General features: G+C 38.0%; 1 protein-coding gene across 1 annotated transcript in view; it reads left to right on the top strand.

Moving 5' to 3' along the window:
* The window catches only part of LTK (leukocyte receptor tyrosine kinase), a gene marked incomplete at both ends in the record, with an annotated part of 127,531 nt that overhangs the window by 70,922 nt on the left and 37,196 nt on the right, over positions 1–19,413 (top strand). The window contains 3 exons of the mRNA XM_079537441.1: positions 11,080–11,193; positions 13,942–14,097; positions 14,750–14,972. Coding sequence (XP_079393567.1) covers positions 11,080–11,193; positions 13,942–14,097; positions 14,750–14,972 — 493 coding nt within the window. The remainder of the gene's footprint in view (positions 1–11,079; positions 11,194–13,941; positions 14,098–14,749; positions 14,973–19,413) is intronic.

The raw sequence follows: 19,413 nt of genomic DNA, 5'->3' as shown, positions 1-19,413 counted from the left end.
ATCCCCTGCTGACAGGGATTTTCTTTGGCAGTTGCGGACTGGCTGTCTCAATCACCACATATCACAATGTATTTTGCATTCTAGATGCTACGTTGCAAACAAAAATCTGCTTGCTTCTTGATCTTTCTTGGGATTTTTTGGCTCTGTACCTTCTTTTAAGGGATTCCAGACACCTGCTTTTCACGTGAGTTGTGCAGCTGCTACCTGCTAAAGTTTGCTGTTGTCCATCACCATGAATTTTGGATGTTCATTTCTGCCAGCTGAGTAATTTGTTGACATTCTTGGTGAAGTTTTGCTGTTGTGGTTTCCCAGTGCTCTGGTTTCCCAGAGTTAATATTTTAACTCTTCCCCAGTTCATTTGTCCTTAGGTGTAAAGACATTAAGCATAGGCAGTAATTATTGTATTCTTCTCAGTTAGCCTGAACTGGTAAGTGATGAATGGTACGTTGCAATAACTGTCATGTCAAATTACTTGCAATTTCTCCAAATGTACTTCATAGCACAGTATATTTGAAATTATCTTTTGGATATCTTTGGATCTTTCAGAGTGAGAAGTATAGCCATAAATGTAGTTTACAATGTTTTGCTATTTTATAGCACTGAAACTCAAAAAGAAAAGTTAATAGTAGCAGCTTGTTAATAACAGGTACTGTTTCTGAACAGATCTATACCAGCATCAGAACAGGAACAATCAGGAGCATCATGGTTCTAGTGAGTAACTGACACTCTACAAACTGAGCCTTGTTACCTACTCTTCCTCTGGATGCTTTTTCCTATTGTAAAGTATTTGTACTGCGTTAAAGCAAGAGATTTGGGCCACATTCTTACACTTCCATACTCAAATCAGTACTTTAAATCACACCTGGCACTTCTGATGCCAGCCTATTTCAACATTAGTACATTTAGTACTGCATTATTGCAACATTCAACAGGGGTACAATGGCTGTGAACTTCTCATGCTGCAAGAATTTTTGCCTTCTTGATAAAGACTTCCCGTGTAACATCACAACATTATAAATAACTAATTAGCTCTGTGTGTCCTCACACAAGTAACAGTGTAACAGCATTTTCCACAAACTCTCCTAGGGAAAAATGAAGTATCTGGTGCCTCTCCATCTTCCCTATCCTCCTCTGCTGGAGTTATAGCTGGTTTTGTTTGTTTTGCTGTTATTGTTTTTAAAAGTTATTTTTGGGATGATGTTAGTTTCTTGTGGACTTTTTTTTTTGCCCTGAAATGATGAATCTGTGACACCTATGAGTTTTCTTTTTAATGGATTTCTCGTATTTCTAAAGGGATGGCATAGCTCTTCTTCCCTCGTTGTTTTACATTAAAAGGAAATTGAGTGCAGAGCCTGATTTAAAGAGGATAGGTGAAGACAAGGACAATCCGATCTTCTTAATAAAGCAGTCATTCGTTAGTGAGGTTGTTGGAGAAAATAAGAGTAAGAGAAAATTCACGGTGTTAAATACTATTATTTACTATTAATCTCACAGCAAGGATTTTATGATTTAGAAAAAATGCAGCACGTTCAGTAGCAGGAAATCATAAACAAACTTTTTAAACACTGGCTTGATCAAATGAAATGTGCAGTTACTCTTTAAAGATGAAATAATATGCATTAGACTGTCCATTTTATAGTTGGTTTAACACTTTTTTCAGCTTGAAATGTGTTTTCTCAAAGTTCTATTTTTTTTCTTTTACTTGTGTTACTGACACATCTTAGAAACAGTTGTACGTATCGAGCTGGTTGTTTTATATGTCCTGTATTTAATGTGATATCTGAGCATTTTTTCAGTATTAGATGTGGAAAATGCATACGTTTATTTGATGTCTGCCAGACTGTTGCGCAGATGATTTTGTTTGTTTGAGGACACAGTGCACAACTCTCTTCAGGGCAAAACTGTGTTGAGAAGCGCTCTGCATGCAGTTTGCACCTTGAGGTTTTGATCGTTGGGACGGCAACAGTAGGAGAGCATATGAGATTTTAGGAATTTCACTTCTGTTCTCAGTATCCTCTCAGTGTTGCAGAATCCACGGTAGTTGAGCTCTTCAGCAGAGTGAATTTGGGTAGCTTGTAGTGAAGGGAGGAGGTGACATTGTTTATGACATGAAACCGCGAAAGCGTGGAATTATCTGCCACACATGGATTAGTTTTTAATCCCTCCATAAATCTCTCAGGAGATTCATTCAGAAACTGAATATTGGAGAAAAGCCTGTAGGATTCTACAGCCAAGAGTCCTGGAGAAGGAAGTCAGTGTTGGCTCCGATAGCTCCTGCTGCTCCTGTGTGTGAGCCGGGAGGGGCAAGAACCAGGCTTGCCTTCACATCACAATTTCCCTTCATTTTGCTTACAGCACTTTCCACAGGAAGTTGGTCCCATCACATGTGTTTTTCTACGTGTGACTCAGCTGGCTACTGGCAGAGTGGGCATGAGAGCCCAGCTCCTGATCAGTGTCTGTGCTGGACACACAAGCGAAGCGTTACTGCTCTGTTCTGATGCCTCTTACATGGCTCACTCTGAGAAAAGTTAACAGAGGAAGGAGTGTGTCTCACAAAACTGCTTCAAATGCTGTATGGGATATATTTAGAGCCGGCTGATTTACACTGTTCTGTAAGGGTTAAGTTCCCAAAGGGGGGAATCCTTAGATAATAAAAAGCTGTTGGCAGTCATCCTTGTGTCAAAAGTAGATCAAAGAAAAAGAGATGCAGAAAATGTGTCTTTGTCCTTGGACAGCCTCTGGAGCAGAGCAACCCCTGAGGGATTCTTGGAGCAGTGCATACATTTAGAGCATTCCTAAGGCTCTTCCTAGTAAAACAAGGAAGGAGAGGAACGTTAAGTAGCCTCAAAGATCAAGGGAGCTCAGGGGCAGCTCAGAGTAATTTTTGTTTGCTTTATTTATGTTGTGTAAAATTCAGCAATTGAAAATAATTTTATGAAATTGAATTCAATGGGGTCAATTCCACATTCATTGTAATAATTCAATCAAAATGTGGATCTGAAAATTATATTTCCATTACTTTCTTGCTTGCATGCAGTTTCCCTTTTCCTGTCGATTGCTGCAGTGCCATGCCATGCCATGCCATGGGAGCTGAAGGGTAGGACCACAGACCTCCTGCCAGAGCCAGCAAAACACAGAGGCGTGCTGAAGCTGATAGCTGAGCATCTGGTAGAGGGCAACTCTAGCAATTATGTCTCCCATTCCTCTTTTGCTTAGTTTTATTGCTACCTCTGGGTAGTTCACAGACAGATTTTTTTGGTCTTTTAGCATATGAGTACATTGAAAACTAAGTACTCTTAGGAAGTCTTAGGAAAAAACTAAGTCTCATAGGAAATAGTGATTTTAGAAATTTTATTTTGCTTGTAATTATCTTGAAGATTCAAAACCTTAACATTTTTCACAAACTGAATTCCTTCCCAGTTTATGCTTTGACTTAATCCAAATGAGTCATTTGAATAGCAAGTCTGTTTTGATAGCACTGAAATACTTTCCTTCAGCTAAGTATTAAACCATTTTACTGTTAACGTTAAAAACTTTGAACTCTGGGCAGATTATTGAGTAAATATGACACATTCTAACCTCAACAGAATACTCTTAGTTTCCATGTAAATACCTGGAATATATTAGTATTTTCTCTTATTGAATGGAACTGGCATTCTCACATGAAATTGTAGCGTAAGAAATAGTTACTGCCTAGGATTTTATGGTCATTATGAGAGAATGAAGCTACTGTTAGTCTTTTGAGGTATTTCTTGCTGCTTCTTTCTAACTCACTCTGTGTCTATACATCTTCCCTCACCTTCCCTTGTGACTAATTACACCTGTCACATTTGTACATGTGGAATCATGCATATATCTCCTCTTAAGCTGCAACTGAAAATCTCTGCAAGTGTTGTTCTGAAGGAATATGACAATAATATTTCTTCCTCTTAATTTATGCCCAAGAGCGCAACACCTTATAGTGCTGTTCGCTTGGAAAGCAAAATGTTGGGTATTCCTTCCAGGTTACTTTCTGGACTGCATAAAACCATATATTGGAGTTGGACACATCAGTTTTATCCACCTCAGATGTGTATCCAATATAAACCAGTCATCCAAACTAAGCTACCTTATGATGAAGACTGCTTCTTCAGCAGTTTGTTTTAAAATAAGTATCTTTAGGTCCATTTTCATGTTCCTTTCCTATAACAAAGTCAGCTTGAAAAGCTTGCATCTTTTCCCTTCCCACAGCTTGTCATTGTTCTGGTTTTGATACTGAAAATGTTTGAGTGGCCAAGCTATAAATTAGATCAGTGACGTTTTCTAGGCTAGTCTTTCAGCGTTTTTCAATGAGAAAGTTTTCTTTATGAATTAATATACAGTAGTTTTAAAGCTGGAATGAAAGAAAAAAGAAAAAAAAAAAGCATTTTAAAGGTTTGAAAAGAAAATGAAATGTTTAAAAGGATGATCAATATTTTTTACTTTCTGATTCATTGAACACTTAGGATGTGGTGGATGACCCATCCCTGGAGACTTTTAAGGCAAGGCTGGATCAGGCCCTGGGCAACCTGATCTAGCTGTGGATGTTCCTGTTCATTTCAGGGGAGATGGACTAGATGGCCTTTAAAGGTCCCTTCCAACTCAAAGGATTCTATGATTTTTTTTTTTTCCTTACTGTTTTGGATAGTTTTTCTAAACTAAGAAGCTCTCTATTCCCTGTGAGAAAAACACATGCCTCTCTTAATTTGTTTTAAATGTCTTTTTTTCCCATTAATGTATATAGAGAAGCAAGAGGAGAAAATGAGCCATCGCCCCAGGAATGGTCAATTTTCAAATGTAAGGCTATAGCTTAGACTGATTTAATTCTATCAAGAACAACAGAAGCTTAAGGTCATACCGACATCTCTTATTCACAACTGCTGGTACTATCTGTTAACCCTCAGTATCATGTCTATTCGCAAGCAGAAATGGAATGGATGCCTTTTCTGATAGCAATAATCCAGCTCTAAAGAGAGAAGAGAAAATAAGTAATAGAAATGGTAAAGCTAAATGGAGCTGCTCTATACAGTTATCACAAAGGTCCTTGAAAAACTTTTGGGTGCTTTAGGTGGTGTATATATATCCTTCCTGGAAGCTTTAATAGAGGTGAAACTCAGTGCAAAACCTTACCCTTGTTATCCGTGAGTAATAAGGAGCTACTATTATAAAAATAGACATATGCGTAATGAACAGCTGTGCTATAAAAAGCACTTTCTAAGTTAATGTGACAATATATGCAGGCATGAGTATGCACATATATACACTACTACACAATTAGTAGATTAGAAGGACTCAGTGGATGGCATATTTTTGGATTTCAGGAAACATTTTTGGCATGCTATTTCTCAACTGTAATTAAAATAGTCATTCAGATCTATTTCAGTAGATGTACATGCACACTGAAAATGGCATAAATCTCAACTAGCAAGTCACTATCCAAGGGCAACATGCCAAGTAAGGGCAGTAGTATCAAGAGGAGGACCCAAGACGTCTATCTTGAGTGCATCTAACTGGTAGATCTTACAAGAAAAATATAGGTGACGTGGGCAAAACTTTTTCTGTGTGTGTTCTGTCTGGTAGCTGTCGTGCAGTGGTGGCAACCTGTAGTGTACTACTATGTGCTTGAGCTTAAATGATTCTTTTTTAATTATTGTAATATTTATTTGTTTATTTATTTATTTATTTTTAAGTGCAGCTTTAGAGATTTTATTAGAAACAAAATTCTGGGGTTTGAAAGGATGAGTGCATGCTCCACAGAGCACTGGAGAGAACATGATTCAGAATACATCACCATTCAGGAAAGGAACTGGCCACTGAGTGACTGAATAGAGTAAGTGAGGAAATGAGAGACAAAGCAACATTTTGTGTAACGAGGGGCAGGCAGGAAGCAGGCATACTGTGAACAGCAGGAAGAAGCACTACGAGAATTTTGTACTTTGTAAATGCCTGTCGTTCTGTACGTCGTGGAAACTGAAGATGATCTTTGATATTCCAAGTGAGCATTATAGCAGGGAGTTGCTCAGTTTCCAGTTATAGAAAGCTCTTCAGATTGATCCACATTCCACCCTTCAGGAAAGATTCTTGTCAGCATTGTGCAGGAGAGTGAGGAGGTGGTGTTCTTTCATGTGAGGATAGGATACCGGATGGGATTACAATAACTGAGCGGGTTTTCTGAAGTAAATAAGCATAGAGTTATCAGGGATAGTCCATACCAGCATAAATAGCTCATTTTAGTTCCACTGAATGTAAATAATTTTAGAAATCTTCCAATGGTTACAAAGAAGAAGGATATTCAAGATACAATCTTACATGCTGTTCATGTTCTGCGTGTGAAATGATGCAGAAAGTAAAATAAAACTAAATAAATACTGTGAATATTCTGCTAGTCAGATATGTTATATAAGACTTACAGACAGGTTTCACAAATCCATATTCTTTGAGGAAAAGAGGCTGTATGGTGTGACTGGCCTCTAGCTTTTTAAAGGGGAAGCAAAGTTTTAGATCTGATGTGCAGACTAGTATGATTGATATTAAATTAGCAATAAATGTGTAGATATTGATGGAAAGGTGAAGAATAAAAAGAGTTTGTTTAGAAGAGAGTCAAGATGTTGAGAATAAAACTAATGAAGGCTCAAAGGACTGAAAGAGGGGTTCTTTATTTGCTCATTTGCCATTGTGATGAAGCTGGCTAATAAACAAGTGGAGCTGAAGCAAAATTATTCATTTCTAAACTGAAGTGCTGATAAGATGAAATTCCTCTGAGTAGAAGGGAGAATTCCTGTGGCTGAAATCAAAAGACAGAAATAGGTTGGAAATAACAGTACATTGCAAAAATGGTGTTTCCTCTTTTCACAGCCACTGTACCAGATGATCTTGAAGTCCAAAAGATAAATTAATACTTAAAATAAATGTTTATGTGCTTGCTGATGACTGCTGTAGACTTCCAAATCCAATTTGAGACTTGTGTGAAATGCTAACTAACCTGTTGTGTGTAAGAAGAGAAAGAAGTTCTTAATGTGTGGGGGTGAAGTCTTCAAACTGGAGATCTTTGTTCTCCAACAATTTCTTGGTGGCTATTGAGTAGATTGCTTTATCTGTATGAGAAACACTGTATCACATATTAGCATATTGTGTTAGATCTATTGTCTGTAAACAGAGAGCTGAGCTAAGAACTAAGCTCAGAAATAAAGCCAGGTATTACCCTAGTGAAAGTGATTGAAGCTTGAAACTTTTCTTTGCAAACAGAATAATATCTGGAGCAGTCTGATATGTACCTAGACATATTTATTCAAATAAATGAACTTTACTGCCTAATTTCTAAGCTGCTGTATCTGGATACCTCCAGAAAATGCAAATCTTCTGAAGTTTAAAACAAAGTCACAGTAACTCGATTGAATGAGAGGTTGTAGAGAGAAAAATATGGATAGTAATTGAGTTATATGTGTAAATGGCTAGAAAGCTGCAAACCCGTAGTTGAAAGGGGAGAATCTTCTGATATATAAATAATAATAAGGAAAAAAGTGGTTTTGCTTGTATTAAAAAGAAGTTGGGAAGAAGAAGGCTTAATGATAGAAGGAACTAGCAATAGAGTTAGGAAGTTTAAAAAGGTTTTCAAGTGCACTAGTAGCAAAAACATCTTAGCAATGGTATTAATTAGTCATAGACATGGTGTAGGGTTATCAGCTACAGAGGCAAAATGGGTTTGGTAAGCATGTCTTATCTAGGAAAGAAAAAAAAACAAAAAATTGATGCTTAATCATCACAGATGCATAATTATCGCATACTAGTGATGAAAGAGGTTCCGTAACAAATACAGATTTGTGGAAAGGCAGTTGATAAAGTGCTCAGTTTGTAAAACAACTGGTCAAGACAGCTTGCGTTCAAAAATTTTGAGAAAATTGGCTGCAGATTTTTAAAAGACAGAAGTGTTGAGATGCTGAAGAAATTCCAGAGAATTGGAAGAAAGTTTATGTTGCATTAGTATTTAAAAAAGGGTGAGTGGAATGTGTTGGGTTTAGTTGTATGTACTGATAAACTCTCTACTCGTGTGAAGTATGTGACTACATAGTGTAAAGACTGCTGCCTTGACATCAGTCTGAGTAAAAATATCAGGACACTTGATATGAGACAGCTAGAAAAAAGTCTATAATTGCTTGTCTATCAAAACATCTTATTTAAAAAGATGTTTTGTTGTAACATCATTTTTAAATGAATCCTCAAGTTTGAGAGAAGTCATGGTGTGAATGTAGGGCGTTCTATTTTCAGTCACATACTTACATTGATAACACTTGATACTGAAAACTGTATTGATAATCTGCTGATAGCATAAAGACTAAGATATGAAGCAATAAGTCAGAGTACAACTTGCCAGAGTAAAACCGTGTATCTGAAAGGCAAAGAATGAAGATGGAAAGGGTGGAAATGCCTTTTTTGAAATGAAATATGCCAGGGAGAGATTTGATGTCACAGTGGAAAATCAGCTAAGAAGAATTTTTTTGACCAAAATGACTGATGAGATTGTATCACAGATAAACAAGGAGATCTCAGGAGAGAACTGAATGGCCATTCTGTATCACATGAGATTAGTGTGCGCTGACGTTTGCCTTTGAGCAACAATCTTGGGAAATTGAGAGGGCTGTAAGAAGATCCCAAGATATTGCTTCTTATAATCAGCTTTGGTGAAACAGCATTTTGTCGTCTTGCTCCTCTTTTTGATCACTATTGCAATGTATCTGAGCAGAATACAGAGAGCGATGAGGTAAGCAAGGCACATGGACCAACTGATGAGCAAAGAATGAAGAGTTTAACAGCAGGCAGCAGGAGATCACAGTGACATTTTAAAGGTGAAAGGTTAACAGCTTAAAGTTGTAAATACTCATGAAGGAGGGAGAATATTTATTGAACGGAAGATGGAAGGTTTAGGAATAATTGAAAAAATACAAGGATAGATAGTAGACACAGAGTCTTCTCATTGTCTAGTCTGACTTCCCTGACAGTCAGATCTATTAGTCTGTACATTAACTCATTTCCTAAGAGAAGTAGTGAGAAATATTGAGTTGCTATTTTGATATTGCAGGGAGAAAACGCTACAAAATGCTCTAAATGAAGTTCCTATTTTGGCAGAAAGATGGCCTGAACTGGAGTTGGCTTCCCATCATGAGTTCCAGAAGAGTTTTCTGTAGTTTTCTTTTCTTCTGCAAAGTAGCATCAGGATTCAGGAAAAATTTCAGCCCTGCAGGTGCCTGAATGCATTTTCTGTAAGATACTGAAAGAAATGGAATTACTTTCTGAGTGCTGGAGGCTTCTGGTTTTCTGGTGTTCTGTTACAGAAAAAGCGATGGATTTGTGCTATGCTGTTAAGAGATCCCGTATTTTTTGCGGTGACAACTGAGTACTGTTATATTTACTGTTTCTCTCTGATCATTTTATGCTCCTTAATGGCAGGCTTAACCTATTTCCTATAACAGATTTCCTCTTCATCTTTGATTTCCTATCGCTTAAATCATTGCCTTTTGCTGATGAAGACAGAGAAATCAGCTCGTTATACAAAATGGTCCTTATTATTTGTTTAATGTTGACATTCATGTCATATAAGATTGCAGACAAGCATGATGAGAGGATACGCTTGGAAGCGCCTCTGGAACTCTTAGTTTCACAGAAAAGTGAAATAAAGTTTCTGTTAGTGACTTTATCTGATAGATCTTCAGTACGGAGAGGCTGAATGAGCATGCAAGTAATTGAAATGTAAATAGACTGGAATGTTACAAAACTGCTTTCCAGATCTTATGCATGTGTTCATCACTGAGCTCTCTTCTGCTTCTTAGAAGCCAGAAATCTTTTGTTATGAGAAAATAAATGGGTGAATGCATATTTCTGTGAGCTGCTTTCTCGTGAAAGGAGTGGAGGGGCAGGCACTGATTCCTGCTCTCTGGTAATAGCAATAGGACCTGGGAGAACAGCGTGGAGCTGCATCAGGGAGAGTTGGGTTGGGGGACTGGAAAAGACTTTTCCCCAGAGGATGGGGGAGGTAGGCGTAGGCTACCCTAGGGCAATGATTGTTACACCAAGCTGCTGGAGTTCAAGGAGTGTTTGGACAACACTCTTGGACATAACGTTTGAATTTGGTTGATCCTGTGTGGAGTCAGAAGTCAGACTGTAGATGGTCTTCGTGGGTCCCTTCCAACTTAAGATACTCTGTCCTTCTACTGATTTGCTGCAGCTTGATGGCTGCTCTAACTGTCCTTTCCTCAGCAGCACGTGAAGACTGACAAGCAGCTGTCTTTATGCTATAATAAAAGATGTAATTCTCATAATATGAAACATTTTGCAGTGTTTTACTCCCTGTGGGATGCATGTTCATGCCTTTCATATTTTCTGAGATTTTGATTTTTTTTTTTCCAACTCAACCAAACTTTAGAACAGAACTCTAAGATTTGATATGAATAAAAATGCACAAATGCATATATATTGATATCATAATATGATCAAATACTGTAATTATCAAGGAAGGGTTTTTTTTATTTATATGACAAAGGGATTTCTGAGATAGAGCAATGGAAGTGGATTAATAAGAACTGTATTGAGGAAGCTACATATTACTAGATATCAGCTACAAGGAAATTACCTGATTCCTTTGCAAGTCCCAGCCTTTGTACATGGCAGTAGGAAGAGATGTTTTCTGGATATGTGACTAAGCAAAGGTTTCATTAATGTTAGTTAATGTGTTTCCAGAATAAAATATATAGTTGCTGGCAGGCAGCCATGGGCCTGCTATTCAGCTGTGCAGTGGCTACAACATAGGCAGTACTGGAACACAGTGTCTATTTAGGAGTTTTATACTGATAAAAAGGATAGATAAAGAATTCCAAAGAACATAATAGTAAATAAAATATTTTGTTGTAGAAGTGGCAGACTATTTTGGACAGTATTACCTCTGTACACTGTGATGAGTGTGGATTGATACAATGAGGCTTTGATAAATCTGTGTTCATGTTTAACAGTATGAGAGTATAGTTTTGCGTAGAAACATGAAATTCTTCTGTTGTTTTTGTTTTGTTATAGTAGTTGTCTCCTGTTCTGGATCACATGAAGTAAACTCTTCTACACCAAATCCACCTGAGAAGTTCTCCCTGATAAGAAATAGGATGGTGTCATTTCGTCAGCCTTCTGAACCAGGTACCACAAGTCCTCTTCTTTACATTCGCCTTATTTCTACATCAAAATCCAGGTGCAAGTGAGATGCTGGCAGTCACAAGGATCCTTCAGAAAGCAGCACTGAGTTCCTGGCTGGAAATAGCACAGTGACGCTGAAAGACCAGTGCAGCCTTAGGGGAATTCTTTACTTCATTATTAAAATAAAATAAAATAAAAATCTTCTATATCATCACAGTGTAATACACCAGATTTGGGCTAAGGAGTTCTTTAAACAAAAGCTATTTAGTAGAGCTATAGCAACCACAGAATGAAGTAGCTTTCTTGACACCAAATGAAGTTTTTTTCCAATTGGAGTTTTCAGTTTTCTAGGAGTTTTTAAAGAACAGTGAGCTGAACAAAAATGCTTGTGAGATAGGTAGGATGTATTTGGTCTTACTGTGTTGCCAGGATAAATGCCACATTTCATAAGCACTCAAGAGAAAGGAACCAGTTGTCATCAGTGGTGTGGAAATGTGGAAACTGAAGGGATGACTTTCCATTTAGTGAAATAATCACTTAGGGAGACCTCTTCAGGTCACCTAGTCCAATCCACTTGCTCAGGAAGGGTCACTGAAAGCAAGTTGCCTATGACCCCATTAGGCTTTCAGTACCTATGAGATGGCAAATGTACAACTTAAATATGCAGCACGTTTCCAGTGCTTTACCACTCTCAGGTATTTTCTTATGTTCTGATTGAATTTCCTGTTGTTTTTTTTTTACTTTGTGCCAATTGCCTTTTTTTTTCCTGCAGTGGGCAATAGTGAGAATAGTCTGGCTTCCTCTCTGTTCACTGCCATTAGGTGTTTATACACATTGACAAAAAGCTCCCATGAGCCTTCTCTGTGCCGAACAGTCCCACTCAGTCAGCCTCTCTTCATAAATGGTCCACTCCCTCAACAATATTTATGGGCCTGTGTTGGACTCATTACAGCAAGTGTGTGTCTTTCTTGATACACAGGAGGTGGGAGATACAGCCTGTTCCAAGCCACAGTGATATGTAACTCCATAATATTCATATTTCTCTAAATTCTGCATGCTCGATGGTGTGTGTAAACATGGTTACAGTTAAATTTAAAAATTAGGCAAACTTGTCTACTTTGTCTTTTGTATTCAAGAAGATGCTTTTTTTCCACGGCAGCTTTCATTATGTTCTTTTTTTTTTTTCCCCCTGAAAGTTAAAGTATCACAAATCCTCTGGAGGCTCTTTTTATTTTCTTCTGTCCCATTTGGGTTGCCTGTGCAACAGCCTATCATTGTTATATTCCCGACCTTACTTCTATTCTTAATTCCTACCTTCTTTTCTTCCAAGTAGTAGAGCAACAAAGAGATAAAACTGTGTAATTTATGAGTACAAGGTATGAATACCCTCTGAATGACAGGATCCCAAATATGAATGTTCACTCTTACAGTTTCTCATATGGCCTGTGGGTCCTCAAGTTATTACTGTAATATTATTATTACTACTGAAAATAAATATTGTGCAAGTTAATATCAGCTTACTGTATCTATTCAGCTCTATTCTGTGTGGGAGAGCTTTGTACAGCTAACGTCTCTTCAAGGAGCTTGTATTAGATTGATGAGAGAACAGTGAATTACTTGTCTGATTTATAATATGCTGATTATGAAAAATTCTGTCCGGGATGATCTAGTGTTCTTAGTGCTTGAATGGACTCTGGAGTTCTTAGGAGGGCATTCTTGTCTATCTTGCTGGAGAAAAGTAGAATGCTGGGGGAAAATAAAGAAAAGAAAAAATATATATATAAAGCTTGCTTTGCTCAGCTATTCTGCTTAAGATCTTAGGGCTTCCTTTGTTCCTCTCTGTTAAAATGCTAAATCCTTACAGTTTCAATATCCTTGCTGCAGTAGGTATTATTCTCATTCAGAATGTTATGTACTTAGGTTGCTCCAAAATAATGCCTCCAGTTTATTTCCATGGAAACTCACAATAGACACAAAGAGCACAGTAACACTATTTGATAGAGCAAATTCTCAGCTACAAAATGTTATTTTTCAAGATATTCAACACCATTAACTATGCACTGTTATCAAAGCTGGCACGCTGCACTTGTAACTATCTGCACCAATGGAGCTGATGTACAGTTACTGCTGCCACTACCGAAGCGTATTACCCATTGCCTCCCTGTGTTCATATTCACTGTTTGGCCTCCATAACTTCAGCAAGTATTGATGAATGTCAATGGCTGTGATTTTTTTTCTCTGTGGAGGATTTCAATTACGTACTTTTGCTTCATACGCATTTCAGTGTCAGATGCCATTTTGTCAGACTGCCCCTCTGCTGCCATCTATCATACAGCGATAAAAAGTAACAGAATATTGGGGGGAAGGTTCAACCTCTATTGCCATACCACCAACATCCCCATCTGACTTTGTGGGCCGACAGTATAAAATATGAGGCGTTATCTTTGAAACAGTCCTTGTATCTGGGGGTTGACCATCCACTAATATAAATTCACTGTTGATACTGGTGGGAAGATGCTGATTTACATCTGCCAAGAATTTGCAGTTGTTTTTCTCTCAGGTATGTTCCTTCATCTGCTCTGGAAGAGATTCTTTGTTGTTATTGCATAAGAAGCTTTCTCTTTTCCCTTCTAGTCTTTCATTTCTTGAGAGAGACTCCATACACCATAGATCTGCTCACTTATGCCCCTACATAGGCCTGCTACTTGAACTGGAGAAAGCCTGAATGAAAACTTTTGCTTCTCGTGACAGAAATCTCTTGTATCATCACCTCAAGCTGCTCATGGATGACATCTACAGATAGTTTTGGAAGACCAGACTGGGTATTGTCTTCAGTCAGTGTCCTGGTATCTCAGGAGAGGCAGCAGCTGCTTCTGGAAAACAGCTCCTCCCAAGGAGGTGTTGAAGGTAGGCAGTTACAGTTTCCCCATAGTGAACATCTGCTTTCTCCCAGCACCAGTAATAGTAATAGCCCAGCAGCAATAGGAGTTGACAGACTGAGACCTCAGTCACATATTTTTACAAATACTGCCATATGCTGGTTCTGGTGTGCGACTAGTAGGTACGTTGTCTGTGCCTAAAATAGTCTATCACTGAGAGCCTTATAATCTGTATTATCCTTATATGTACTGCCTGCTTTGTGTATATGTGTACCCTGTATCTAGTCAGCTCATTTATATGCTCCTTTTATTGCTCTGTGTTTTAGCATTAGCTGCTTCTGCTTACTCGTGGATTTTTGTTACAAAACTCAATCCTTTACAAGCCAGGTCTGGCTCCTCATGTCTGCTGGCTGATTTGAGGAATCTTCAGCTTTTGTTTTGTTGGACGTATTCACTCTGCTTTGTTTGGTTTCTTCTCTTCTCATTCCTTCTATTGCTTCTTATGTATTTCCCTCCTTTACTTTAGTCTCCTTTCTTTTCTATCTGTTATTTATACTTTGTGCATAGTCCTCTGCTTTCTTCTTGAGATCTTTCTTCAAACCCTTAATCTATTTTCATATTATTATAGCTCTTTCATCCACAATGTGTCCTTTTTCTTTTCTTTTTTTTTCTTCTTACAGGAGGCATTTTCCTTCTGAACATGAGTAGGCTGCCAGATAGATGCAAGTTCAGCCTGCACAGCCCAATCCTGCCTGGGAGCGTGGACTCTTGTTTGCTGGAACTAGCTGTATATTCACAGGATGCTGTTCCTCTCCTCCAGAGATTCACAGTTGAAATCAGATATGTGGACACTAACAGAAATGTAATAATTTCTCTGAAAGTTGGCCATGAAGAGGATGCTGGGTAAGACAATCAATTTGCAGCTCTTTAGACTTTAAATTGCAAGGTAGGATGCAGTCCCTCCTGGTCACTGTTTTTTAACATCTCTCTCCTTGAGATTATTGCTTTTGTTAGACCAAAAACGAAAGTAGAACTGTCAGGACTGAGTTGTGCAGCTTCCTGACAGGATGTCTGGAACAGACACAGATTTTGTTTGCCCCCTTTGCAAAGAAAACATCTAATTAGGAGTCATTCCTTCTCCCTCGTATTCAGGAGACGTGAGAGTGGCTGACTCCCTCACTGATTCTAGTGGTATAGAATTTAAAATGCACTCAGTCCAGAGGCTGTGTTGGTGAAATGACTGATATAAGTATTCAAGGGGTCCTGTTGTAGTCAGATTTTGAGAAGGATTAATCCTGCCTCTTTAGTAATACCTTCCTTCTGTCTGCTAAGCTCAGGAGCATCCTCTTTTGTTTTATCTGTAGAGTTCAGAGAATGGAAAAGCAAAGGCTAGAGGTGAGAAGAGGTAAAGGAAAAAAAAAAAAAAGGAATTGCAGCAACCCTGGATCTTGTCCTGCATTTTGTACTCTTTGATCTGTTCCACATTTATTTTTTCATTCCTGTATGAAGCAGAATGCAGCGAGGAGAAGAAATGGGTAAAGGGAATGAATCACAACAGGAAAAGAAGGAGAAAGGTCCACGTGTCATCTGATTTTGCCATTTTCCATGTGCTTGCTTTTTCCTTTGCTGCAGTATGTCTTGTAAAAACCTGGGTCAGGCACACAACAAAGTTTTTTTATTTCCATCACCTGACCGACTCCCGTGAAGAACTTAAGCAATAGATCCCAGTGCTTGTTTTCTTTGAATTCTTTGGCACTTCTCAAGCTGCCATGGAGATCTTCAGCCAAGACTTCTGGTCAGCCAAAGACAGCAGAGGTTGACTCAGAAAACTTATTTTACTTCAAATCCATCTCTCGCTCCTACTTTTAGCTATTGCTCACTTCCTTCCTGGCTACTCCTTCCTTTTCTTTTTGCCAGTTTCACAAGGAATCTGTAACATTTTCTGGGATAGATTTCTAACCTCCTTTTTCACCTGCTTTATGTACTTGACAAGCCTCTACTTGCCTAAACAACTGCAGCCACAATTCCCCAGAATTAACTCATAAAATACTCTTTGAGATACCTACCTGCCCAGGACAGGCTTTGATCACAAACAGTGTAGCATTTCTGAAATGAACCATAGTCATTGTTTAAGAGCTTATTTGAGCACTACAAAAAAATTCTACATAAAATTATTGTCTAAATTATTGTCTGAAAGTGATGTTATTTACACACCTTGGGATGGAATTAGTGTCACTGGAAATTGGTATGAACATTGGTCTTACTTAGTGAAATGAAGCACTGGTAAGAACTGAGGCTTTAGTTTTAAGAATGTAAAGGTGGAAGGTGATTGCCTCCTATTCTAAGTCAAAATAGAAAGGAGGGGAAGGAAGAAGCACGAAATAGTTAAGAACAATTTTAGGTCAAATATTCTTACTTTACCCTATCTTTTTGGTTCTCTGCACAGTTCCAGAAAAATTTGTATGTTCAGGAGAACAAAATTTATTTCCACAGTGTTTGAGCTGCTTCTTATTAGGGAGATACTCTGAAATAAGCAGTTTTTCTGCGATTAAGATTTAAGCAGTACTGGTTATTAAGAACAGAGAGCATTTTGAAACATTCCCACTTTCCAGAGGGAGCAGAAGTCATACACACTTTCGTGTGTTACCCAATCCCAGCTGCACAATTCGTAGAATAAAAGGAAGATAATGAGGAAATGACCTAGAGATAGATGCCTATGTCTATTACATATTTTAATCTTCAGTTGCTACTGGGAGATCATCTTGAAGTCAGAGTGAAAAATGAGAAATAGAAAGAAGGCTAGATATCATCTTTTCAGATAATTAATCCAGAAAATCCTGCTTCAGTCTTCTCTGTCATCTTTTAATTCCAAAATCAAGCTGTGCTTCATCATGAATTCCAGCAATAGTAAATCACTTCAGTGAACTGTCCTCTTTCTGGTCCTGGAAGTCTTATGCTGATTGTGTTTCCTCCTTCACGGTCCATCAGCTACACAGTTCTCTAAAGCTCAGAGATATGTCACTCATTAGAAAAAGTCCCAACCACCTCTGTTAGGTTTGATATGTAGTATTGAAGCTGCCACCCATTTTTTTGCAAATGCACTGTAGCAAAAGAGAAACAGACAGACCTTTTGGCACTAAGTTCCCAGATAAGTAGGACAAGCTCATATTTTTTTACTGTTATTTTATGCCACACCTATAACATATGAGTATTCTGAGCTTCTCGATTAGAGGGAGAGTCGCTGTGGGAGTGAGGTGTTTGAAATTCTACGTATTTACAAAAGATATATAAAATTATGTTTGTTATTATCTCAGTAGAGATCAAACATCAAGTGCCTGCATTTTTGTTTGCAGGCCCAAGCTTTCTTAATCTGGTTCTTGGCTCAAAGCTATCTTCATTTCTCGTGGTTATGGTCCTGGTGCTTGTTCAGATCACTGATAATGACTTTATGACTACTTTGCTTACCCTATCTTTTTCCTCATTATCACACAGAGCAAAAAAACTAGTCACACCTGAAAACTCGTGTGAAAAGTCTTATGTGGTTTTGTTTTGAATGATTTCATTTGCTTGTATTTGTTGTGGACCACAATTGTTTCAGTGTTGTCAGCCAAAACTATTTCAATAATGGAACTTGTTTATTTCAGCTCTAAATACTCAAACTTCAATGAGAATAAAAAAGCACTGCTTGGGGCAGTGATAATCTTTTCCCTTTACATGATAGAGTGTGATCAGTAAGCTGGGCTTATTGTTTTCTGTTTTCTTTCTAAAACAAAGTACTGGCCATGGTACTCCTGGTAGTCCAAGAAAGAACGAATTCAAGGCCACGTGCACAAATGGTCATCAGTTAGCCAATCTCATGAAAGGATTATTGCTTAGTTTTCCCTATCTTTACTGCTTTTTTTTTTTTCCTTTTTTTTTTTTCTTTTTCCTTTTTTGGAGCAGACCTGCTAAAATGCCCTGCCAGCTTCTGCGACTCCTATAGGAACTTATAATCTTTGAGACTCCTCTTCACCCAGTCTGGGTGTCCTATTGTCAACAGAAGTTCTTTAACTTTAGCTCTTGTATGTAGAGGAATTGTGATATAGCTGATTTGAATGTCTGGAAACACCTAAGGTCATTTGGAATTTATAAATTAGGTGTCCAACTCCATAAGCCTTTGAAAGGGAATAGTCTGGTAAGTGTCCTCAGAAAATGCCTAATACATACTGACAGCAATGAGCACAGCTATTTGAATTAAAAAATAAAGCTACAAAAGGAGAGACTGCACTGCTGTTATGAAAGACTGATTTTGATCACTAACCTAGGAATATGGTTTACTGACTCTCATGCACCAAATTGCACCAAAAATTTTTCTGGGCCAAGAAGGACAGATCTGTAGCTGGTTAGTAAGGGCAGGAGTTGCAGGCCTATGTTCTGTCATCTATTTCTTTTCGCATCCGATGACTAGCTTCATATATGTGGAAAAGAAATGTAAAGCTTCTAATTTGTATGTTCTTTGGTAGTACCTTGAGGCAGTTAGCATAACTTTCTGCAGTAACTCCTGTAGTGGCCTCCAGTTCAGAAAAGGTTTCAGCTTTCACGTTAGGGTTTTTTAATTTGTCACTCTTAATGAAGAAATTGTTCTTAATAATAAAATAATCTTTCTTAAAATGCACAATCTGTTAATTGTGTTGGAGATGGAAAGGCATAGCAAAGATTGGTAAGAAAAGGAAAAGCTTTTGTTTAGCCTAAGCTAGTGAAAATCAAAAATGGAAATTGTGGGTTAGCAGGGCAAATCTAAACTTCTGTTGCTTTAGGAGTCAGATTGCTTGCAACTCCAGACTTTTTATCTGTGTAAATTTCTCAAAATGATGTCAGATTCTGACAGCCCTTCTATACATACAGAGCAGTTTTAACATCTGTACTTAGAAGAAGAATATTACCTCATTAGTCGAGATCTGGCTTGACATAAAATCGATAGTAAAGATATTGCCAAGCTTGGCTTATCTGAAAGCTTGCCACAATGATCCATCTTCTTAGTAGCTCAACAATGGGCTTTGTTCCTGATTCCATTAAGAAAATTAAGTTGTTTCTGACTATCCCTTGCTCAGATGCTGGGACAAAGCAAATATTTACCATGTTAGAAATCTTGTTGCTGTTGTATGTTGAGGAGGAGGGTTTGTCTGAGTGGGAATGCCTTGATGATGATGAGACTCTGTACCTCCAAGTATTCTGGGTGATAGAAAGTTGCTTGTTGTTTTTGTGGACTCTGGATGCTTGCAAGCTTTTCCAGTGGTGGTGTGTAAATGGACTCAAATTTCAGTGTTAGCATCTTTCAGTGCAGAACTGGAATTTTTCATGGGAC

This window comes from Tetrao urogallus, assembly GCF_951394365.1.
Source record: "Tetrao urogallus genome assembly, chromosome: 6".
In the NCBI taxonomy this organism is placed as follows: Eukaryota; Metazoa; Chordata; class Aves; order Galliformes; family Phasianidae; genus Tetrao; species Tetrao urogallus.
This window is presented reverse-complemented; position numbering and strand designations above follow the sequence as displayed.